Below are 25874 nucleotides of genomic sequence, written 5' to 3' on the forward strand. Positions count from 1 at the left end.
AAATCAATTAACAACACAAAACAATGACAAATATTGTCCAGAAACCCTCACAGGTACTGCATTTAGCATAAAAAATATGCTCAACCCATAACATGGCAAACTGCAGCCCAACGGGCAACAACAGCTGTCAGTGTGTCAGTGTGCTGACTTGACTATTACTTGCCCCAAACCTGCATGTTATTATCATAAAGTGGGCATGTCTGTAAAGGGGAGACTCATGGGTACCCATAGAACCCATTTTCATTCACATATCTTGAGGTCAGAGGTCAAGGGACCCCTTTGAAAATGTCCATGCCAGTTTTTCCTCACCAAAATTTAGTGTAAGTTTGGAGTGTTATTTATCCTCCTTCTCAGCAAGCTACTATGACATGGTTGATTCCTTAGGTTTTATAGTTTCATATGATGCCAGTATCTTCACTCTAGCTTTAAAACTGAGCCCACTACAACCTCCAAAATATTGAATTGCGTTAAAGAAATTAGTGGAGTTTGCTTTAACGCGTTATTACCACGTTAACTTTGACAGCCCTAATTTTTACAGAGGGAATTTAGGATATCTCTTTTTTATCAGTCCATAAATCAGAAAATACTGTCAACAGCCATAAAAAAAATCTATTTTCACTGTGTTTTTAGGAATAAAATGTTACATAAATCAGGCTATGAATTATATATGAACAAACCCTTTGTTTAAACCTTCAGAATATAGATAGGAATATAACTAGAAAGTTTGGTGTATGTAAGTGCTACTAAAGTGGAGATTTCCGGCTAAGAGTTTGAGAAAAAACTCTTTTTGAGAAAACGGCCTTTAAAGATATGGATTGTAAAATTCCATACATTTTGCAAGACACTACAGGTGTATAGGGTAAAGAAAGAAATAATAAATGAACCATGAAACTTCCCCAGTTGATATTACATTAAGACAATATCGTTTTGTATTACAGGTTTTCTGAAATTGTATGTTATGTTTAAATATGTAAATGAAGCATTATCTAATGCTTGCTTTTAGTGGATTGAGGAGAAATCAACAGACGCAAATAGACAAAATGTAGTAAAATAAACATCTAAATGTGTATTTTGAATATTTTCTTTCCACTAGTCTGAAAGAAGACATGTTACGGAAGCAAAATAGCCCAAAATTTAAAAAAAAGTTTTTGCCTGGGGTGTCTCACCTTAATGCGCTTTACATTACTCAAATAACAATAACAACATTCTGCCCCAGGTGTGTGTATTCAACATAGTTTTATTATTAATTGTTTTCTTTCCTGTTTGTGTGTTTTTAGGAGGTGATCGAGGCTATAGCAGAGTGTGCCTTCAAGACCTCGCCCTTCCCCATCATCCTGTCCTTTGAGAACCACGTGGACTCGTAAGTCAGCAGATCATTTCGAGTGTCGACCTTATTGATCGGCGCCGTCTGTCACTGGATGGTTTAACATCAGTAGGCCCAATTAAGCCGTTTTGTGTGTTTCAGCTGTGTAAACATCTACACAGCTTTAGGGGGAAAGTTCTCATTGGTTGTTCTGTCTTTTAATGACTCCACGGGGCTTCTTAGGAGTAACATACATATTCAATGTGTGTTGATATTTAGCATGACGGTGTCTGTGTTTGTTTTTGTGTGATGATGAATGACAGGCCAAAGCAGCAGGCTAAGATGGCAGAGTACTGCCGGTCAATATTTGGAGACGCGTTACTGACAGAACCTCTGGAGAAATATCTTGTGAGTACATAAGACGCACACATGCATGTGCTCACACATACATTCACACCTGCGTGGTCTCTCTGTGGCTCTGTCTCTTTCTAGCATGCACACACAGATGCATACATGGCCAGCAGCAATGGATTCAGCACATATTATCACACAGATGAGTGCACCAAAGAAGTGTCCTTGGCCAGCACTGCTGGCCAGCATGCCACCCATACACATATACATTCAGGAGGCAACATATATAATCATTAATTTGTTCACACACACTGCTATATCTCTGTATGTATGTCCTCGCTCCCTCTCCATCTGTCTCACAGACAGTAACATATCGACATGTCCTCTAGCACCTGGCAAAATGTGTTGTTGCTGTCTTTTCTCTTTTTGTCACTGCTGGCACGCTCCTAAATGGCCTCCTAGACTTTTCCCTCTCTCTCTCTCACTCTATTCTCATTTTCAATCACACACACATACCTGTGGCTATTTACGTGCCATGGAAGCCAACTTTTAACGATCTATCCCCGCAGTCATTTTTATTCCCTTGCATCACCTCTCTGTTATCGCTAGGAGAGACTGCAAACGACAACCATGCAAGATTAAATGGAAGTGTTTTACGCTGTAATCTGAACGTGGCTTTTCTTGGCAGCCCTTTATCTGTCTCTCCTCTGTTGCCATGGCTACCCGTCAAAAGCTTGCTTTGTCTCTTTGTGGCCAAACTCTTTTTTTTTCTCCCTCTTCCCACGGGCGTCTTTGTGAGTAATGACGCAGGCACTTACGTGAGGCAAATGTTAGACACTTGTCGCACAAACTCCCGCATGCACCTCTCGTAGTGTCTGGGTCACACACATGAAAACATGTAGTCCTGCACACATATGTGCTTTAACATACCCCTTTACTCCTTGCGCGTTATTCACCAGGGATGTCTTGTCCCTGGTGATATAACGCTGTAGAGCAGCTTAAGTTCCCAGCAGCCTTCTGACTAGATTTGACATTGAAGTATTATCAGGGGGAAGCCTTTCGAATGGAGTGGCTGAGCGAAGGAGAAGGAGAAAGACACCAAGGGAGAAGTTAGAGAGAGAGACAGAAAGAGAAAGCGCCATTGAGGAATCAGATTTCTACCACTGAGCATGTAATAACTGGGAAAGGTGAGTGCAATGACAACCACTCCCCTCTGGCACTGAGACAGCCGTGTATACAGCGTATCAAATGGGATATCGCTCCGTTAGTCCATAGGGGCAGGGACGGATAGGGTAATATAGCTAGATTGGTTTCAGCTGAGCCTTAGGTGAGAATAAGGAGGATTATGACTCTCGGAGAAATTCAAGCTCCTCCACAAAACCGTCACTCGTGGTGAATAGAAGAGACGAGAGACTGGCAACATTGTTTGTTTGTTCAATTAAACTGAGAACAGTCTGCTCTTTCCAAAAAAATTAGCTGAAATTACTTAAAAATTGGATTCGCCATGAACATGTTTTCCTGTTTGTTATATGGCTCTCATCACTGCATTCATTATGCTGATGAAGGCCGTATTGCCAAAACAGTTTCATTATAACTGTGGAAAAAAATATGAAATATGTTGAGAAATAAAGCTATTTTTCTTGCTGTTTATTCAGTTTAATTGAGGCTTAGTTTTAAGATGCGGACAGACCCGAGTTGGCGAGACTAGATGTACTTGTACGCAGAGAGCAGGAGGGATTGATAATAATGTGGGCAGAAGAGGAAGCATGAGATGTTGAAGGTAGCGTAGCGTAGCTAACAACTTTCCACAAACTTAGGATGATACACCTTTAATCAAAGGCTGCATTACTCCTAGTCTTCTATTTGTATTGTAGCATACAGTAATACAAACAAGAAGATAAACAGGCAATACTTGCAAAGGGAAAGGTTGATCCCTTCTTTTAGAAAATGGGCTTTACAATGGAGAATCTAGCAGGGGGTATTTGCGCTGGTTCAAAGTTCAATAAAAGTGAACCATGACCTGATAATCTGCCAGAGGCGGCCAGAAACAGTCAGAGGTTGCACAGATACCTGAAACACATCGTTGAATTTTGAAGAAGTATTCAGATCCGTTACTTAAAGGGACAGTATGTAGGATTTGGTGGCATCTAGCAGCCTGGTTGCAGATTGCAACCAACTGTGTACCCTCCACTCACTCCTCCCTTTCCAAGACTGCGGTAATGTGCGCCGACCATTCCTAAACCGTGGTAACGCCGCTCGCATCGCTCAGAAGCCATCCTTACTATAATGACACTACTTTAGGAGCAACGGAAGTCAGAAAGCAGCTGGTGGTACCACGGTTTTGCACTCAAAAGCGGGTCGGAGAACTACGGTGGCCTTCAGGTAACTTAAAAACATAAAAGGCACTCTTTAGAGCCAGTGTTTGGTTCGTCCGTTCTGGGCTACTGTAGAATCATGGTGGAGCAACATGGCGGACTCTGAAGAGGACCTGCTCCCTATGTAGATATGAAGGGCTCATTCTAAGATAACGAAAACACAACGATTCTTAGTTTCAGGTGATTATACACTAATGAAAACATAGTTATGAATATTATATTCAATTTCTGCTAATAGATCCCCCGAAATGTTACACACTTGCTTTAAGTAAAAGTGGCAACAACTCAATGTAAAAATACTTTTTTAAGTACTGAATTATTATTGGCAAAATGTACTTAGAGAATTTAAAGTAAGTACTTACCAAATTAGCAGAAAATTACTCTTGAGTGTTATATTATTATATATTTTATTATTGAATCATTATGATTTCTACTGTTGTAGTTGGAGATAATTGTAACTACTTTACATACTGGTAGTTTATAACAATGCACCATATTTTATGTCGATATTAAGTCGATCTTTGTAAAATCTTAATACACAATGTAACTAGTGAGTAAAGCTGTGATATAAATGAAGTGGAGTAGAAGTATGACATAGCATAAAATGAAAACACACAAGTGAAGTACAAATTACCAAAATCTTGTACTCAAGTATAATACTTGAGTAGATGTACATACTGTAGTTACATTCCACCACTGGCCAGATGTCAGCGCTTGAAAGTGATGAGAAGTCGAGCGAAAGCTCCCAGAATCGAGTGCAACCGTGTGTTTACTTTTTTAGAACATTTTCTGCCTCTATTGATGCCCTCTTTTCACTGCTTTTGTACAGCTGAGCAGGTTTGGGGATTTGGGGACAAAGCCTAATTGAATCCATCCAGGTGAACTGTAGTTTAATCAAACAGGTTTAGAGCGGTGCATTTGAGTGCAGTCAAGATTACGTACGTGTTGAACTGGTTCCATTTAAGTGGAACTGTTTGAGTGAAGCCCATTCAAACAGGACATCTAATCTCTACTTTATCACTTCTCAACAACAACAACAACAACAACAGCAGAAAGGTGTAGATGGATGTGTGTGGCAGCTGGGAAACTGGGTTATTGGACGGAAAATCTTGGCTTCAGTTTGATCACTGGTTCTCTGCTCTTAAAAGTAAGAAACATTTAAAGTTTGGTTTTGTTTACAGCTGATAAGTTGTAAACTCCGTGGGTTGGGAGTGTATTCAACATCACTGCTGACTTTCACCATAATGCATTATTAATATCCCTAAACACTGTGATCCAAAAGCAGTGTACCCCATAAATAAATAAGAGATCTCCCTACTTCTAGTCAGCTCCCTTGAGAGGGCGAATGTTTGGGTTTAACGCTCACAGTTTCCCCCCAGGAAGCTGATTTTTAGTGTTGAAAGTGTAAACTTTTGAGTTGTTACATCAACAGAGTTTGTAATGCTCGGTGCCAATCCTCCCGGTCACTAACAAGCTCTGCTCAGCAGAATCTTGTAGAACTGTAGATATAGATGGACGACCTGTCTCCACTTCCTCCCACTGTACAGAAGTGAAGCCAAAATATCTCTGATACGGGAGCTGCCATCAGTAGTGATCGGGCGGTGGAGCCGCAGCATCGAGGTCACCCGCCCGAACCAATCGTAGCTTGTCAGCGAGAGAGACTCATAGCTGTCAATCATGACGTTAAATAACAGAAAAATTCAAACTTGAACATACATCAGCGTGATGAGAACTACTACGTGTACTTTGACTTTTCAGTTTGGCCAATGTCCCATCCACTAACATGGAGGCAACCCGTTCTCACTCCCCATTCGTCAAAATTGCATTGAAAACCAACGCACTGAGGCTCCCTTTAGCAGCAGTATGTGACAAATTAACTCCAATGTAAACCCATCCGCGCCGTTAATCGACAGTCAGAGCAACTGATGTCGTATTACTAGCATGAGAGTCCGCTAAGGGTGGGCAGGAGGCTTGGAGGATGAGTCAAACAAACACAAGACTTTCAACCAGGAGACTTGTGTTTGTGTCCCGTGTGGAACTAAAAGTAACGTTGACTTATTTTGTCACATCAGTCTTCGACCACGTGACTCGTCCGTGTCGTCAGTCCCGTGAGACGTTTAGTATCGTCAGCCCCGTGAGTCACGTGAGTCGTTAGTCAGTGAAGTTAACTGCAACCACAGCTGTTTCCTAACCCTAACTAAGTGGTTGTGTTGCCTAACTTCCTTAATTTTATTTTGAAAGGACAGTATGCATGTAGCGAGCGTATATTGACAAAAGGGGGTATCCCGTGCGTCAGTCTCCAACGCCAAGGGGCACTGACCAACCGGCGGTATTTGACGAGTTGGGAGTGAGAATGTGTTGATTGAGGAGGCGGTCTTTGTGACCTATACTGCAGCCAGCAACCAGGGGGCACTTGTGGGGAGCTGTCGTGTTATCCATCTTTATATACAATCTATGAATCTTCCATACTGAATTTTGAGCAGAATAAGATTTATTTTTTTCTAAAACCGCCATGAATTTACATTTTAAATGACTCATTCCAGTAAACAACTTCAGTATTTTCTTCCTGTAATTAGCTAATTTGTCTCCAAACGGTTTTAAAATATGAATGCAATGGAGCAATCTTCCCATACAGGAACATTTTGGAACTTGACAACATTTGTTTTTAGAATTTTTTGTCACAAAGAAAGCCCACATTTCTCTGTCTTTCCATCCAGATAATACAAACAAACTACAGAGTTTGAATTTACTCACATGAATTTCCTCTGTGCCTGTTTCTTTCATAATTTAGATGACCTTATTATAATGTTTATGACCTGTCATGTGTCCATCCCTTACCTTCCCCCCACCCCGTCCAGCTGGAGTCCGGCATGCCGCTGCCGAGCCCGATGGAGCTGATGGGGAAGATCTTGGTGAAAAACAAGAAAAAACACCACAAGACAGACGGGAGCACCAAGAAGAAACTGTCGGAGCAGGTTTCCAACACCTACAGCGATTCCTCCAGTGTGTGTGAGCCCTCCTCCCCGAGTGCAGGTACAGCACACACACAGTCGCACCCACCAAAAAGAGCCGTGAAGTCACACTGGGACCACTGAGTTATGATGTTTCAGATGTCAAATGTAGCCTGACCGTCCAGAAACTGAATCACTGGAGCGAAACGGTGCTATTGTTTATCATTCATCATTTTCATGGCCCTCTCCATCAGCTGAAGGTATTATTGGCTGTTGCATATACTCCCCTGTCTGGCATATACACTGCTAGTCACTGGGGCATCTTAAACACGGGCCAGTAGTGGCCTTCAGAGTGTCGTGTGTGTGCATGCTGCTGTGTGCACGTTATTACTATAACTGCCTGCTGAACTTTTATATATCTCAATTTATGGATTTTTATATTTTCACAGCTGCTCTCTGGTTTTAGTTTTCCCTGATCGTTCATATCGGCATTTGAGTTGGCCTCACTTCATATGTGTCCTTTTATATATATGTGTGTGTGTGCTTCTTTTATATACTTTATATTTCCCAGCATTCATTCATGTTTATATATAAAGGATCTCACTCAGTTGTTAATTATTATAGACCTTGCAATCATCACCTTTAGTGCACTTTAGTAGCTGAGCTAGAAGCTTCATTCTTGCACTAACACATACTGCCCCCTGGTGTAAGAAAATACGCAGCACTGGTGAGCATTGAGACAATCACCGATCAGTGAAAGTGTGTAGGTTTGGATTTAGAAGTGGGGCCCAATAACACCTGTGGCTCCTTAAAGACACAAAGAAATATTTATTTCCATACGTTATAATAACCAATAACCTGGTCTTTGTGTCTTACACAAGATATGTGGCCTAAATATCTGTATTATTAATGCACTAAACCTGAGATTTGTATTTATTTGTATTGATAGAGAACAGCTTAATAGATAGATTGATTGACTTTATTGTTCACCTCGATGGAAACTTGTCTTTGGCTTCTCCAAATACAGCATAGTTACATACAATACGTATAACACAACACACCATTGAAACACAAATATACAGTATACAATATGCAATGGTGCAATGGGCAGGTAGCAGCAGGTTATATAAATAATAAATAAAAGAGAGCACATCTTATAAAATAACAAGTGTTCCCTAGTGCAGTCCTTCTGAGTTCAATGTCCTATATGGCATAGGGCTTTGGCGTTCAACCTAGGGTCCAGGCCCCATTTAAGGGGGGGGCGCCAAAGATCACAGGGGGTTTGTCTGCTTTGAGGTTTTCAAAATCAGATTTGCTCATAAAATCATAATAACTGAATAATTTACACAAAAGTCTGTCTGTAAAACTATTTAAAAAGATATATATCTTTGGTACTTTGAAGCAAAATCTGACAAATTATTCAGCTTCAATCGATATTGTTGCCGTTTAGTCAATCAAAAACAACATTTTCACTGCGGTCAAAAACCTATTTGCTCTCCCGCTTGACACACAAAGCGAGGCACGCTCCTGTATTAACAGGGCGGTCTAGCAGCAAACACCATACATTACATTTACTTAACCATAATAAGACATAATCGATTTCGGCTCTTACACTAATATACCACTGGCATAGGGAACCACAACCACAAAACATTTGAAGGCTACCTAGATAAGTGTATCAACATTTTAATGAACTCCTTTCTTCTCCCATCTGTTGTCCCATTGTGGCGGCTTGATGGTAAAACGAAGGCTGTTTAAAGAGATTTTAGTAAATCAAATAATTAAAAAAAAATAGCATTTTGAAAAGTGAGGAGGACATACGCTTATTGGATCGGTGTAGCTGTTACTTGTTGCTCTTTGAAGCAACACAGCTTTTATTGTCATTTACAGTCTGATGTTACCTGCTTATGAAGCACTTTGTATAATGACTACACAAGTACAGTAATTACTATCATCATTAATTGCAAATTACAGTATTATATGACATACTGTACTACACGATGGTAGACTAAGCACTACATTATCAACAGAAGCTTTTACTGTTATACAGTAGGTTGACCTTGTAGTGTTGTAGGATGCAGTTTTGTTGCTGATAACTTTGTTTTTTTTCCACACAGGTTCAACCAAAGAGGACATGGCAGATTCCTCGCAGCCTTCAGAGGGAGCCGAGCTCAGCCTGAGGCCGCAGAGCAGAAAGTCCATCGGTGAGTCATACATAGTACATGACCTCAGATTCTGCGGGAAAGCTTTAGCAGAGCTCTCATCAGGCGGGCTGCACAGACGCTATCGGTCAGTTCGACCATTGCGCTGCTAAAATTAATTTCCTCAGTCACTGTGATCTCGGATTCGGTGGGAAATCTTTAGTAGATCTCTCATTATGTGGGCGCAGAGGACGGGTCAGCTCAACCAAAACAATATTGAAATTAATTTCCTCAGTCGCCAGGAGCTCGGTGGCTTGGGACCTGCCAAGTGTGAGCTGTATCTGTGTCCCTCTTGTAGATGTAATGGAGGCAACTGATCTTAGATAAAGACTTTGTTTAATGGCCTTCAGCTTTCAAACCAGTCAGTACAACATTTTGCAAGTATGTGGAAATGTCAATTTAACTTTGGTTCATTTAGCTTTATTTATGCTTATGTGTGACTCATATTTGTGACTCATGTTTGTGACTCATGTTGCAGGTGAGGTGGAGGCAGAAAGTGAGGATGAAGATGATGATGACGACGACTGTAAAAAGGGCTCAATGGATGAGGTGCGTATATCTCGCAGTCACTCTACGCAGTCAGTTCAAATACTAGTCATGTTGATTTACAGCTCAGTGTAGTATTTACATACATATGCTGAGGCTGCCCTCTAGTGTATGTATTTGATGATGCATTTTATTTCTGCTAATGTGTCTCCAAAGTCTTTTGAGAAGCTCACGAAACATCCTTCTCATTTCTTCTTTAGTTAAAACATCGTGCTGCATTACATTTAGATATTTGTGTGTGTGTGTGTTTTTCCATGTACAGGGTACAGCAGGCAGTGAGGCGTTTGCCACAGAAGAAATGTCCAACCTGGTCACCTACATCCAGCCAGTCAAGTTTAACAGCTTTGAGGCTTCCAAAAGTATGTAAGACCTAGCTGAAGACAGGACAAACCCCATATCTTTATTAGCAATATTGGAATAAAACCCTTTAAATGTAATTGGCAACTCCATAGAAATGATGTCTTCAATCTGAATCTGGATCGCTGTGATCAACATATCGCCTTTTCTGCCCACAGAGATCAATCGCAGCTACCAGATGTCGTCCTTCGTAGAGACTAAAGCTTTGGAGCAACTGACCAAATGTCCTGTAGAGTTTGTGGAGTATCCTTCTCAGTTTTACTGAAGCAGTGGTTTGTACTACCTAAAGGGATAGTTTGGGTGTTTTGAAGTGGGTTTGTATGAGGTATTTTTCCATAGTAGGTGTATTCAGTAGACTGTCGGTGTGCCTGCAGTTTGGAGAAACAGACAGGAGTACCGACACCGGAGCAAAGCAATACAGTGCTGTGGACGGGAACGGCAGAAAAATTTATTTTAGCCCCTAAAAGAAAGGCTCATCTAAAAAAAAAAAATCAATATACATTCAAATGTACGCTATATTAAGAATATTTTCACTGCTTTATCTTGTCGTCAGACAGCCCTTTCATTCTCCTTTCCAACGGGGAACTGAACTGAAATTGAAAGTTATCTATCTTCTCTTCAAAGCCAGCAGGCTCAGATGACAAAAACAGTTTAGATACGTTTCACTTCCAGTTCAGTTCGCCGTCTGAAAATATTCTATATATGCTCCGGTGTCTGTTTCTCGATGCTGGAGGCACGTTGACCGTCATCTACTGTAAGTAATACACCTACTATGGATAAGTACCTCATACAACCCCACTTCAAAACATCCACACTATCCCTTTAATATACTCACAATGTTTGAATCTAATTTGCATTGATGTCTTTTCGAGCTGTGTCCGCAGTGCATATCCTGCATTACAGTACGTCTCCTTATGTTCCTTATGGTGGTCGGCTCTGAAATTTGTCTTTGGCTTCACCGCCATGGGTTAGAATATGTGAGATAAAAACAATAAATAAGTAATAAGTGGGCAAAGCAGTTGGGATGAAAGTGCTAAGATATTAATAATACATATCTTAAATAGACAGCAGCACGCACTAAAAACTAATAAAGTCATCTGTTTAGTAAGATGACAGAGGATGGAATAAAAGATCTCTTAAAGAAGTTTCTCGTTGCTGTGGGGACCCTATAGCGTCTTCCTGAAGGGAGTTTTTCTAATTCAGCAAACACAGGATATGAACGGTCCTGAACTATTAATGTAGCTTTCCCCCTGGTTTGTGTAGTGTACAGCTCCCCCAGCTCTCTCTCTGTATAATCTTGCTGGTGGTGTTAACTATTTTTGGGAGCTTGTCTTTTGCTCCTAGCTCTTAAATTTCCCTAGCAGCATGTGATATTGTAGGAAATTGTACTTTCCACTAGACTGGTGTAGACCATCCTCAGGACTTTTCTTTGCTCATGTCAAGGCTATTTATTTCTTTAAAGGAAAAAAAACGTTGCTTTGCCTTCTTAAAAATGTAGTCTGAGTGTTCATTAAAATTGATGTTGGTATCTAAAATCCTTCCTAAAACTGCCTACCGTCTCAACAGCTTGGCCCTCAGTTGCAATTGGCTGACACATTGGTTGTTAACGACTTCCTTGGTCTTGTTAGTGTTTATGAGCAAAGCACTCTCTTGACACCATGTTAATAGATAGTTGATGTGATTAATGTAGGATCTCTGTAATTCATCATTAGCCAACTATTGCTATGTAATCTGCATACTTAAAGAGATGCAGATGACATGGCAATGGTGGGTTTAATGTTCAAGGTTAGTGGTGAACTACAGAGTTCCTAACATTAAAGGTGCTACATTCGAGATTTAGAGCTCTAATATAGCAGCAAACAATTATTTGCTCTGTGAAGATATGGTGGCGTAATGTCATCCTGAGCAGATATGAAGTCACTCTCCCTCTGTGTGTGCTGTAATCTGAACTTCTCTGTACTTTGTTTACGTAGCCGGTCGGGCTGCGCGTGCATTTTAGTGCAGTAGTAGTTTAGTAGCATTTATTCACCGACATTCTAAACTGTACACACACTGCTACTGCTATGTTCACAGCTATAACGTTACTGTTAACTTCATATCAGTCACACACTCCCTCCATCTCTATCTCTGTCGCTCACCCGAAAACTTTATGGGCCGCCAGGCTTGCAATACACTGGCCAACGAAAGCCTGTCTTGTCTTGTCGCCCCAAAAAACACATGAACTTTCTAGTAAACACAAACACAACATGCACAATGCTCTGAATTAACCACCTTTAAGTAAAAGTAATTGTGATATACATAGAACTGTGTGTGATTTGAAGTCAGTAATTCTAGTTTTAAAGTCGTAATACAAGTAGAAGTTGTTGCAAGTAACACTGAGAAGTTGAAGAAGTAATTAGTAGTAGTAGTAGCAGTAGTACTAATAGTACCAGTAATACTTTCTAATACAGGTCATGCAACATTGTCCTTAACCAGCTCTGTTCAGATACAACAAGCTGCAGCTGAGCAGGATCTACCCTAAAGGCACCCGAGTGGATTCATCCAACTACAATCCTCAGCTCTTCTGGAACGCCGGCTGTCAGCTGGTGGCTCTCAACTTCCAAACCATCGGTGAGGGAGGATAGTCAAAGACATTTCTATTACATTTATTTTTAAATCGTGTAAATCCTTTATTTCTTCACACTTTTATTTTTATTTTGAAATGCCTGATAAATAAATAAAATCAATAATATTAAAGTATGCATTGTAATGTTTTGCAGTGTTCACCTAAATATTGTTATTCTGTCCTCACTCCACAGATTTGTCCATGCAGTTGAACCTGGGCATGTATGAGTACAATGGGAAATGTGGCTTCAGACTCAAACCGGAGTTTATGAGGCGGCCGGACAAACACTTTGACCCTTTCACTGAGAGCACAGTGGATGGGATAGTAGCCAACACATTGTCTGTAAAGGTGAGTGTTTGTGTTGGACTTGTTGTGTCTGTGAAGCTCTCTCTGTCTCTGTCTCTGTCTTTGTGTAGGTTTGATCAACTTTTCCTCTCCCTTGTTTTCTTTCCTACTCCGTCATTCCAGATCATCTCAGGCCAGTTCCTGTCCGATAAGAAAGTAGGCACGTACGTGGAGATCGACATGTTCGGCTTACCGGTGGACACCAAGAGGAAAGCGTTCAAGACCAAGACATCTCAAGGCAACGCCATCAACCCCGTCTGGGAAGAGGAGGCCATTGTCTTCAAGAAGGTCAGACTATGTCCTCAGTAGCTTTCAATATACCTGTAATAAACACATTTACTGGCAAATACAGACACACATTTGTAATGGCTGTATGTTCTAAAGCCTTAAATCTAAATTTTCGATAAGGAATTGTATCAAATATAGCAAAATAGCAACTTAGTAGTGTCATTTTAATGTACTAATGGGTGCATTTTATTCCTCAGGTTGTTCTGCCCACACTTGCTTCAATAAGGATAGCCGTGTTTGAAGAAGGAGGGAAGTTCATCGGCCACCGTATCATTCCTGTGTCAGCCATCCGTCCAGGTGACAGCTCTTATCGTCCACCATCATTTCAAACATCAGTTCAATTTGATGATTAAATCCACATTTCTTAGACATGTTGAGAGTAGAGGAAACAAAGCAAAGGTATATAAGTATTTCAATTCGGGCTGTCAAAGTTAATGCGACAATAATTGTTTAATGCAAATTTGTTTCGACGCCACTAATTTCTTTAACGCATTAACGCAACTTGCGATTTTTAGGTTGTAGCGGGCACGGTTTTAAAGTTAAAGTGAAGATACTGGCATCATATGAAATAAGAAAACCTAATGAATGCATTGGTACCAACCATGTCAAACTAGCTTGTTGCGAAAGAAACTAAATATTGCTCCGAACTTATGCAAAATTTTGGTGAAGAAAAACTGGCATGGCCATTTTCAAAGAGGTCTCTTGACCTCTGACCTCACGATATGGGAATGAAAATGCGTTCTATGGGTACCCACGAGTCTCCCCTTTACAGACATGCCCACTTTATGATAATCACATGCAGTTTAGGGCAAGTCATAGTCAAGTCAGCACACTGACACACTGACATCTGTTGTTGAGTTTGCCATGTTATGGTTAGAGCATATTTTTTATGTTAAATGCAGTACCTGTGAGGATTTCTGGACAATATTTGTCATTGTTTTGTATTGTTAAAAGATTTCCAATAATAAATACATACATACATTTGCATAAAGCAAGCATATTTGCCCACACCCATGTTGATAAGACTATTAAATGCTTGACAAATCTCCCTGTAAGGTACATTTTGAACAGATAAAAAAGTGTGACTGATTTGTGATTATTCTCAATTAACTATGGACAATCATGCGATTAATCGCGATTAAATATTCAAATCGATTGACAGCCCTAATTTCAGTCTTTAAAATAAACCATCAAAAACAATGAAAACATTAGATAATAGAAAAGAGGGCAGAGACAGTACCAGAACATTTGTGTAAATGTTAACATAAGCTCTGGTTGTCCCCTGTAATATGTTCAATTATCTGGATGCATTGTCATGATGCAGGTTGAGCTCCTGAATTGTTAATTCTGAACTGACAGACCCTTAATCTGACTCTGCAGGCTATCACTACATCAGTCTAAGGAACGAGAAGAACCAGTCCCTGACTTTGCCGGCTCTGTTTGTGTATGTAGAAGTAAAGGACTATGTCCCAGACACATTCGCAGGTAAGTCAGGTGAACATATTCAAACCAAAAGTAAAATGTTTGGTCCAGAAAACACTGCAGGTCCAGAGTCATGCTCTGTTTTCCTCCTGTTCCTCAGATGTCATTGAAGCCTTGTCCAATCCCATCCGCTATGTCAACCTGATGGAGCAGAGAGCCAATCAGCTGGCTGCTCTCACTTTGGAGGAGGGAGGAGAGGAGGAGGGTGACAAAGAGGTGTGTGTGTGTGTGTGTGTGTGTGTGTGTGTGTGTGTGTTCTGCTCTCCATCACATATGCTGGACATCCCATATGTGTGAGCTCATAATTGTTTGTGATCAGTTGCTGATTGAGATAAGCGGCCCCTCAGCCAGCTGGCCACTCGCCTCATCGTCAGGAACTAACTGGTTTAGAAATTCAAAACAGATGGTAGGGAGAATGAGAGGATGCAGACAAGGATGGAGTTCCCTTTCTTCAACAAAAACATATTAAGATGCAATTTAGAAAGTGGCATCGTGAGGAGGTTTTTAATATCACCAAACTTTAAAGCCCACAGCCATCCACCGGCACCGTCGTAGTGAAAGGATGGATTATGAACCGCAGCTTGTTTTCAGCACAGATCCCCATAGATAGATATTATCAGCAGACTTTTGTTTGGGCCATTTTTCATCCCCAGTCGCTCCGTGATAAACTGCACTGCGGCCACAGCTGCAGCAGTATTGTTGCTGCTTTTCATCAAGCCTCTTCCAGCGTCCACCTGCAGGCTCTGATTCTAGGAGGTCTGTCATTGGGACTCTGTCGACTTTCAAGTTTAGATGCTGGATGTTAAACATCACCATCATTTTCTACAAATCTGTTTACTTAATTTGTCTGGCTGAAATGACATAATGGCTGATAAGACTTACATAGTTACCCCAGCCCAACGTTTACTTTGGTTTGGTTTTCTGACCATGTTGAAAGTCTCATTCTCCATTCACAAAAAGAGGAAATTATTTGAGGTTGACAACCAAATCAAGCATAACCAAGGAAATAATACCTATGACTCTTCACTAGACCTCATATTGATCCTCTTGAGGTCTGTAATTGTAAGGTTGTAGGTCTAACCTGGAGACCTGGTGATCACAATTACATTTCACAACCATTTAAAAGTTTCTCGAAGTAACTTTGAAGGTACTCTGTTGAGATTTTGGATTTGGATTCCGGAGTTACTTCATTTAGAGTGACCAATAATTCATTACACAGTGCACAATAATATAAATAGTAAAGAGTCTTTGGCGATTAGACCCCATCGTGACGTAGTATATTAAAGGGGGTAGTTCAGAATATTCCCCCCTGGAGTCTAGACACTGGTGGTGGTGGTGGTGGTGGTGGTGGACGGAGTTGCTGAAGATCTGATGATGGGCTGTAGAGCAGGACTGGGCACTGAATATGATGTAGACTGGAGGCGATCGGGTGGAGGCGGGTGGCATCGGTTCGTACTGCAATGACAACGAACAGAAGCAGAAAGGAGAACAGTTTTAAAATTTGATAGCAACGATATGATTGGCTCAGGGAGATCATGGCAGAATCTGATTGGTTAACACCTGTAGAGTGAACACCCGTAGGTAGTTAGGTGATAGAGTGGGAGCCGGAGAGAGAGAGAGAGAAACAAGAGGATTTGTGAATGAGAGCGTAAAGAGAGTCTTCCTGACAGAACTTCCGCTAAACTTCATTTCCCGCAATTAAACTGATTGACAGATTGTGGCGGTGATGTGCCAAGAAATGTAGCAGTGCACCAACAAAAGGCAAGGAAGAAGAAGAAGACAGCCAGCATGCAAATATGAATGTAAACAATGCAGGTTACAAATTATTCTAAAAATTGTCTCTGAGAATGTGTTATGAGAAAGGACATGCATTTAGTTTATTAGACCTCAAGGATATAGGAAGTGTGATTTTGTGAGAAACAGTGAATGTAAACATAACTTTGTTTACAATAAAACTTCACAGGGTACCTTTAACTCTGTCCCAGGCACTAAGAATCTTAAAACGTATTTTCACATTAAAAGCACATACTGACTAACTGAACTGATGTGATTCACTCTACACATGAAATATGCCAACTATATGAATTTTAACTAGAGTTGTCAGTGACCTTTAACTTTAGTACAGCTAAATAAAGCTAAATGCCAAATAGCTCACAGAGTTTTAACAAGTCCTGGCTGCTTAAGGGAATGTGACCTTCTGCTTCGTTCCAAGTGGAAAGATTGAACTGCGAACATCTCACACTAATGGACCATCAACATTACCACAATAGCAGGAGAATGGTAACCTTCTAAGTGCTGCATTGGGGGTAAAATAGCAGCAATCTTAGTTAATGGTGTCATTTTGAATGACGCAGAGCTCAGGCAGCCGAGGATTAATGCAACAAGGAGCAGACAATGGTTTGATATCTGAGGAGCGATGTGAGAGGCACGGCAGGACACTGGGTTATCTCGGGTTATTCAAGAGGGGACTGGAAAAAAAGGGTTGTTCCTGAGGGGCTTCTTTTATCTGATTTGTCAGCTGATATGATTACCCTCGAGGATGGCCGGCGGGGCGCTGTTTCATGCTGTGACCATGGCAACAGTCACCAAAAGTGGTGGAGCATGGAAAGGCGGAGAACAGTGTGCGGAGACGAATGTGGAGTAGAGAGAAGAAAGAAAGAAATGAGAAGATCTGTGACTAGAACAGAGATTGTTTAAAATTGCGTTAACATTGCCGAGATCAGAGCATATAGTCCGAGATCCAGCGGAGTCTAGGGGAAATTAAGATCTGCAATGTTGAGAGTGGGTTACCAAAGCTATGTCTACAACCTATCCTGCAGGACACAGGTACAACAAGAGACTTCTGAAAACCCCCGGAAGAGGTTTTTATTCCTCAAAAAGTCTTTTGTGAATGTATTTTAAACATTATAATAGTTTTTTTTGAGGCTCTGTGACAAGGACTTAGAATATATTCAGTGAACTTTGTATTCAAGTTTGAACAAAGAGGAAGAAAAAAGCAATTGTGTTGGCAAATGTTTCACTTTTGTGCAATATTTGATTGTGTATGTGTAAAAAATACTCTGCAGAAGAGTCAGTGGTTCGTGCTGTATTCACGTGTTGACCGGATTGATCCGAATGTTGTGAATCTTTCATGTGATGCACAGGTGGAGGCGGGAAGTGATGCCCCCTCAGAATCTAAGCAGGACCAGAGGGTGACGTTGCCTGCAGAGAACGGACTGAGCCACACACCCATCATCACCCCGAAACCCCCGTCGCTGGTCGGCCACCAGCCCCAGTCTGCAGGTACTGTATCAATAACCAGCCTGCAACTCCCATCATCACATTTTCTTAAAATGTCGTTTCTAAAGAATAGCTAAAATGTCACCTGAAGTGCTTTGTAAATTGCACTGAAATTTAAATGTGCACTGTTCTTATTATTTATTTATTTATTATGTTGAAACATCTTATTCATTTCAAGTAACACATGTATCAAATATATTATTAAACAATTAATGCATAAATTATGCCAAATTACAAAATGTATCTCATGTTGATTGGCTCTAAATTTAGATTTTCTGGGGGATTAAAACAACTCTTCACATAAATGTTACTTGACCCCCAGACCATATCATTTATATATAACAAAACAACATGTGAGACTACTTTCTCTGTTGTAAATACACAAATCAGAACCATCTCAGAGAAGTTCAGTTAACGTTAACTGTCGCAACTAACTGGCAAATCAACATGTGAACTTGTTTTTAACATGCAGGCTCATTGAAACCAGCAGTGAAGACTGAAGACATCATTCAGAGTGTCCTCACTGGTAAGGTTATGTTTTCAAACTTCCACAAGCACTCACTCATATATCTGTGGTTATTATTATTCAGACACAAGACTGGTTCTGTACATGATACATGATTTTAAGCATAATCCTGTGAGTATATAGATTTTTGATTGATATACTTTGTTTACGTATTCATGATTTATGACAATTCATATAAATGACTATTATGGTATTCATTTTGCAAGATAAAAGCAATTTTTATACTTAATAATTAAGAGCTATCATAACCCTAGAAATCATTTTAATAACTTAATAAGTCAGTCTTGTGCAAATGAATTATTTTTGTAATTTTAAAGATGGTTTTTTTACCAGAAATGTACAATGTATTTCCATACAAAGATGCAAATGGCACATTATGACTTGTTTAGGACTTGAAACTCAAAGTATAAGACTTGGGACTTGCCGGTCTTGACTTGGGACTTGAGTGCAAAGACTTGAGCCTTACTTGTGACTTGCAAAACAATGACTTGGTCCCACCTCTGGTATAAACTGATTTGCATCTGACAGCTAAACTAAGTTTTAGAACATGACCGTCACCCTTTCTCTTGCTCACTTTTGTCACCTGTCATCTTCTGTTGGTCCTCCATTCCTTGCCTTCAGAATTAGAGGCTCAGACGGTAGAGGAGCTGAAACAACAGAAGGGCTTTGTCCGAGAGCAGAGGAAGCAGTACAAGGAGATGAAGGAGCTGGTTCGGAAACACCACCGCAAGACCAGCGAGCTGATCAAGGAGCACACGGCCCGTGTCTCCGAGCTGCAGAGCCAGCATCAGCGGCGGCGCTCTGTCCTGCAGAAGAGCCACAAACGAGACGGTAAGAAAAGGTAGGTAGACCTCCTCTTCTCCTCTTCGCACTGTCCTACTATTGGTTTCCCTCTTCACCTCTTTCTCTCACTGTTGCTCTGTCTGTCATCAAAGGAAATCCACCAAAAACACATCAACACAGTTAAGAAAATAATTTAGACACAGTTGAGATATTTTACAGCAAAGCTACAGTTAGCAGTTAACCTTTTCACTACATAATAAAAGAAAAGAGAGGGTTTTGACTGCGTTGGTGACAGCTGTGGCCAGAGGCTTTATGTTTTCGGGTTGTCTGTCTGTACATCCAGTCCATTCTCGTGAACGCAATATCTCAGGAATGCCTAGACCGAGACCACTTGACCTCGAGGATGAACTGATTTTGTTAGTCAAAGGTCACAATGACCTAATAAAACACATTTTTGGCCATAACTCAAGAATTCATACGCTAATTATGACAATTTTACATAAATGTCCAACAGGATAAAATGATATTTTGGACAGACATGGATGTAAACTGCAACTTGACTGGTTGGCGGAGACATACAAGCACTAAGCAGTAATTCTAGTTTCCATAGACCAGAATTCAATGACATGTTACATTTTGAATAAATGCATGGCTCTCTCTTTTTAAAAAACATATAGGAAACTTTATTCTCTCTCTGTTGTTGCTCTGTTCATTTGCATACACTTTACAGTGTTGGTGTGTATGTGTAGCTTACAATTTGTCAAGCTACTGTACATCTCTTTGGATAGTTGAAAGTCATTCTGGGAAATGAAGTAAATTACTATCTGAAGCAATAATAGACGAGACAAGTTCAGGGAAAGTAGAAATATCATAGAAATTAAATAACACTACACATAGTGTATATACGGTATAATGTATGAATTTTACTTCCCTCCTTTTCTTCTCTATTCCTTTTTTTTGTGCCTTCCATCTACAGAAACGCACAATACATCATGCCCTTTTAAATACGTACTAAAATCCACTGCTGCATATTGTAGTGCTCCAAAACAAACAGAACAGGGCAGACATCACCTTCTTCAGAAAGAAACGAAAGCAGGGGCTATGTGTAGAATACGAATGTGTGGATAAGGCTTCCTCCAACCCACTGGGACTCGTTCAGGGCCCTGAGGAGTCCATCACACACTGGTACTCAGCACACAGCAAAGATTACGGTCCTCTCAGCCAGTGTGGACCGCAGAGAGCCACTGCATAAGACAGATAACACGTTTCAACCACTTTACTTCAAGGTAGAAGATAAGTGCTCCTCCTAATGACGTTATACATCAATGTTCATAGTACCATTCCCGTTATAGACATTTTATTTTCTATAAAGATGCGCATCATGAATTTCCAATGTCCAGTTATAAAAGGAGTTAGGACCACTCCACTGAAAAAGAAGGAGGTATCTTAATTTGCGGATGTTCCGTTTGTGTGTGTGCCTGTGTCTCCAGTCGGTCCGAACACTCCCTGTCGACCCTGGATCACGAGCTGTGTGAGCTGGATCAGGAGTGCAGCCAGAGGCTTTCAGAGCTGAAGGAGCAGCAGCAGCAGCAGCTCCTCACACTTCGCCAGGAGCAGTACTACAGCGAGAAGTACCAGAAACGAGAACACATCAAGCAGGTGCTCACAAACACACACAACAAATACACACACATGTAGATGTGGGGACAGCTGTGCTGGCTAGTGGTTAAAGGGTAACTTTGGTATTTTTCATACCTGGACCCTATTTTCTCAGTTTTTGTGTCTAACTGATTAATAGGGACAACAATTTCTGAAATTGGTGGTCCAGTATTGAGGGAGAGCGCTGTAAACGGCAGCCACTCACAGGCTGCAATATGGTGCTATTGGGGCAAGCTGGCAGCGTCATTTACATCCACTAAAGGTGATTGTTTTCACCATGACAGACTCTGATTGTTATTATAAGTGTCTGACATTACGGAAAGAGTCTCGCTCAAGGAGAAGTCTTGTTGTGAATCTGGCGAGGTGACTTGTGACTTCTGATAATGGTGGAAAACTGGAATATATCCATGGTGGAAACGTGAGTGCCAGCCGGGCAGTTTGATGTGCTGGAGTACAGAAAGCGTAGCTTAGTGTTATCTAAAAGATTTTCAATGTCATGGCTGAATATTTAGATGATTTCGACAATGTATAACTATAAATAATAATGAAGGTGGTGGGAGATGATAAGAGACCAGTGTGTATTTTATGTCGGAAAACTCAGATGAGTTATGAGATCTAACAAATTCAGAAGATATTTAGAAACATTACATCCCAGTCACAGCCCTCATCCTACCAGCCTGTTTAACATACTAGGGCTACTGACTGAATAAACTACAGTATAAGAAACAACCATCATAGGAAAATGGTAACTTATTTCCTCTCAAAACATTATTAGTTATATAATTAATGTCATCTGAAGAAAAACAGAGAATTATTATTATTTTAGGAAAGTTACAGTTAATTTGCATATTGGAAAGGGGGTGAAAATATTTTCTTCCTCCAAAGGGGGAATGATAAAAAAATGTCTGAGAACCACTGCTTTAAGTAAATAGTAAGTAACAGGACTGCAACAAATCTGTCTTACTGACAATATGGTGTAGGGGCAAATCCATTTGAAATGCCATTTGCATGCAGATGCAATGCTCCAATTCACTTTAGGCCCTTAAAACAATTTAGCATTTTACTGAACTGAAATGGTCTAATGAATGGAAAATCTGTATTAAGATTCATCTCATGTCTGCTCCAGCCAAAACGTTGCTGTTCCCCAAAGGCCCATGAAGTATATTTTTTATTATCGGTACATACTAAACATACTGTATATGGTTGGAAGACTAAAAGCCCTAGTTCACTTGTCATATTCCCTGTCATGTCTGTACATCTGTTAGCTGCCTATTTATGGCCACCACACTTGTAGCTAATTTCATACTCGTCTCTACTGAACTTGAGTGACAGATTGATTATATAAACATACATAATGTTAACAAGTATGTACTGTATGTAGCAGTGGGATAAAAAAAAACACACATACAGGAGCTTGACTTGACTTGTGTTGGACTGGATAAAGTGCTGACTGTCTCCTGCTGTCCCAGAGCTCAGAGAGGCTAACACAGACCAATGACTAAACAAATGAATGAGCGAATGCTGCCGTAAACTCCAGGTCACCCCCCTTTAGGATATTACAGCCGCTATTCTGCTGCCTGTGCACATGTTCTGTTGTATGGTGTGGAAAAATTAATGTCTTCTGCTCCAGTACGCCTGCACAGTGAGCACAGCTAAGGTTTATTCAAGCAAAAGACAACAAGCGTAATGGAGATTGTGTTGTCTCCCTCATCTGAATGTTGTTTAATTATGATCTCAACAAAATGTAGCTTGGATTAAAGTGAAATATTGATTAAAATGATCAAGAGCAGATGTTTCTCTGTTTTGTTTTTAGTGTCTAATTTCGACTCTCTCTTTGTCTCTTTCTTTCTCTAGCTGGTTGAGAAGCTGACCACTATAGCAGAGGAGTGCCAGAGCGCTCAGCTCAAAAAGCTCAGAGACATCTGTGAGAAGTAAGAGTGTGTTTAGCATACAGCACGCACACACATTCACACAAACACAAGGAATCGTTCTTTCTATATCTTCCTCTTTCTCCGTCTCACCATCTTCAGAGAAAAGAAGGACCTCAAGAAGAAAATGGACAAGAAAAGGCAAGAGAAGATCAACGAAGCCAAATCTAAAGACAAGAATGTGACAGAGGAGTAAGTATTTGAACATTCATAACTAACAGTAAACAGTGCTTGCAGGTTGTTATACTGTATTTGTGCGACCACTAGATGTCACTAAACTCTAAAGATTTAGCTCTGTTGGGACCGGTTGCTTGGTTTGACTGTTGATTCTTCCCACAGAGAGAAGCTGGAGATCAACAGATCGTTTGTCAACGAGGTGGTGCAGTACATCAAACGGGTAAGACAGGATATAGGCTATGGTCTGATAGAAAATGCATGGTCCATAATGATCATCACCATATAATACACCAATAATGCAATTTAGTTCAAAACGTAATTAAAATTTGTACTTACTCCTGATGCGCACCACTACCTACAGCAGTGGTTCCCAACCTTTCTCCTTAAAGGACCCTTTTTCGCCCCCTGACTAAGTGACATATTTTATGGATATATCATATTATATTCAATGCATAACAATAACAGTACAGAACAGCTGATAAACTGTTCAATTAACCCAAATAGGCACAATAACTGCCAGTTTTCTTTGTAAAATTAGCGATTTAGGGGAATTTTGAGAAGATTATTTCCTGTGACTATTGCATCGGAGATGAGTTTTCCTTTTATTTTTAGGAACTTTTAATACAATTCTCTGTTTGTATTATGTATTTCTTTGAATTTTTAACAATCATTCATACTGGCCACTGTTCCATTAGCTCTTAGTTTGTTTTAACTGCGTACTTTTCTAATGCAGGACGAGGCTGTTTAACAGAGAGGGAAGGCTCTGTGAATATAGCTTGTGTTCAGGTCTTCACCAGGCCCTTATCCTGTTTATATCTTAAATAATAATTCAAACTTTAAATAGAACAATTTAATTTTGTTTTCTTCACAGAAATAAATTAAATGCTGAAATATAGGCCAACTGTATGTATTCTTTTGAAACCACTGACCTACAATACTAAACATTTGTGGGTACAGTAATATTTCTGATGACATGCAAAAACCTTATAGTATCTGTGTGTTTGTGTGTGTAGTTGGAGGACGCACAGAGTAAAAGACAGGAGAGACTACTGGAGAAGCAAAAGGACATCCGCCAGCAAATCTTGGACGAAAGGCCAAAGGTAAGACATCTATTAAGAAAATATTAAATGAACCTGAAATGTGAAATAAGTCTTGATTTGTGACGTGTTTATTGATACTGTACACTATTTTTTCATGAATCTCATCACATGATCACCCATAGCGCATTTTTTAAGTTACTGGTCTGTTGCATGGCAGGATCCACAGTCAGGGTGTCCAGGGTGCACAGCTCGGCATGTCTTTGAATCCTTGCATGTGCAAAAAGAAATGTAAAAAGATATCTTGCGAGTATGAATTGGTGTGGCTACAAATGGCGATCCAGCAACAGACATTTTAAAAATTTAAATAAATATGTTATTTGGTTGGTTGGTTGGTCTGGCCACGCAGAATTAATACATAGATTTTACACAGACCTTGGGTCAGTATTGTGCTCTTTAGAACATTGATGGACAACATGGATGTTTCATAAGCTGTGGCTAGAAACATAACTAGAAACATTACTGTTTGTCCTTGAACCAACCTATATATCTAACTCATTTACACCACTAGGGGGCGACCTGGCCCAGGTTTAGTGAGATATGGCTCTGGCACTTTTGTGCATGATTGTATTATGACCTTCAAATTCAAAAATAAGTTGAGTGTTTTTTTCCACTTCGATATTTATGCTGATATCAGAATATGTGTTTGAATACCTAAACCTGCTGCACTTCATGTGATTTCATACAGTTTAAACAGTATTGGTTATGTGAAAGAGTTGCTTGGTTGTTTATTAGAGAAAACCTTGCTGTGGCTGCATCAGTCCTTGGCTGTCGTTTCTATTGCGATACCTGGAGTCAAGATGTAATACCATCATACCACTCTGCTGTATGCAACATTCACATGGGTGGGTTTATTGTGCCCATGGGAGTTTTAGCATGACTGCTTTTCCTATATGAGTTGCTCAGTTCCCAACTTTGCCATTGTGACCTGTCATTGTAGGACACTTGTGCAGCTGAAGAGCATGGTAAGACCATCGTTGCATCCCAGTTTCCAGTATTAATATAGCATCAGTATGGCAGTATTAATATGCAAGCTTTTATACACCCGGGCCACTGACTGGCAACAAGTGACTGCGCATTGCATCTCTGTTATGCCTGAGACCTGCCAAGCATTACAACAATGCAGAATACTGTTTTGAAAATATGTGTATTTTTTCTGCAAGAACGACGAATACAATGTGGCTGTATTGCTGTAAATTTAGGTGCGATCTGCACAGCATGGCAGCATAACAATATAACAGGGACAGCAGATTGGCCTGCGTTTAGTGCGATCACACCCCAGTCGGAAGTGCTCGTATTTGATCCCCCGTGTCAATGTGTCCTTGAGGAATCATCGTAGATACCAACCAGAGGGAAAGAGCTTCACCATTTTGGGTTGCCGATAAGGTATATGAAATCAACTTAACAGTATGTTCTATTAAAAGCATAAATGACTCAGGCACTACTGTAACACACACTGTTGCACAAGGATCTCCGGACCCTATCAGGATGCATAGTTGTCTCTCTTGTAAGATGTTTGTACTATTACACTAATTATGGACATGTTGTTTGTCATGATCATAGCGCAAATATAATAACTTGCTGTACTAGCACATCCACTAAACACAAAGGTAGTAACAGT

At 40.3% G+C, this 25874-nt stretch overlaps 1 protein-coding gene across 3 annotated transcripts in view; it reads left to right on the plus strand.

Moving 5' to 3' along the window:
• plcb1l (phospholipase C beta 1-like) overlaps window positions 1-25874 on the plus strand; it is a 138627-nt gene that overhangs the window by 95917 nt on the left and 16836 nt on the right. Inside the window, exons 12-33 of one of the 3 annotated variants that reach the window (XM_074615711.1) lie at window positions 1278-1360; window positions 1627-1711; window positions 6888-7062; window positions 9098-9184; window positions 9660-9730; window positions 9990-10086; window positions 10243-10327; window positions 12570-12694; window positions 12883-13037; window positions 13158-13322; window positions 13520-13619; window positions 14703-14807; window positions 14905-15020; window positions 17948-18086; window positions 18556-18609; window positions 19231-19450; window positions 20883-21051; window positions 22906-22982; window positions 23082-23171; window positions 23319-23376; window positions 24170-24256; window positions 25194-25218. In XM_074615711.1, coding sequence (XP_074471812.1) covers window positions 1278-1360; window positions 1627-1711; window positions 6888-7062; window positions 9098-9184; window positions 9660-9730; window positions 9990-10086; window positions 10243-10327; window positions 12570-12694; window positions 12883-13037; window positions 13158-13322; window positions 13520-13619; window positions 14703-14807; window positions 14905-15020; window positions 17948-18086; window positions 18556-18609; window positions 19231-19450; window positions 20883-21051; window positions 22906-22982; window positions 23082-23171; window positions 23319-23376; window positions 24170-24256; window positions 25194-25218 — 2368 coding nt within the window. Of the gene's footprint in view, window positions 1-1277; window positions 1361-1626; window positions 1712-6887; window positions 7063-9097; window positions 9185-9659; window positions 9731-9989; window positions 10087-10242; window positions 10328-12569; window positions 12695-12882; window positions 13038-13157; window positions 13323-13519; window positions 13620-14702; window positions 14808-14904; window positions 15021-17947; window positions 18087-18555; window positions 18610-19230; window positions 19451-20882; window positions 21052-22905; window positions 22983-23081; window positions 23172-23318; window positions 23377-24169; window positions 24257-25193; window positions 25219-25874 lie in introns of those variants that run through there. The other 2 variants (XM_074615709.1, XR_012591411.1) reach the window with 2 other exon arrangements.

The sequence above is a fragment of the Sebastes fasciatus genome, chromosome 18 (genome assembly GCF_043250625.1).
Source record: "Sebastes fasciatus isolate fSebFas1 chromosome 18, fSebFas1.pri, whole genome shotgun sequence".
Taxonomy (NCBI): domain Eukaryota; kingdom Metazoa; phylum Chordata; class Actinopteri; order Perciformes; family Sebastidae; genus Sebastes; species Sebastes fasciatus.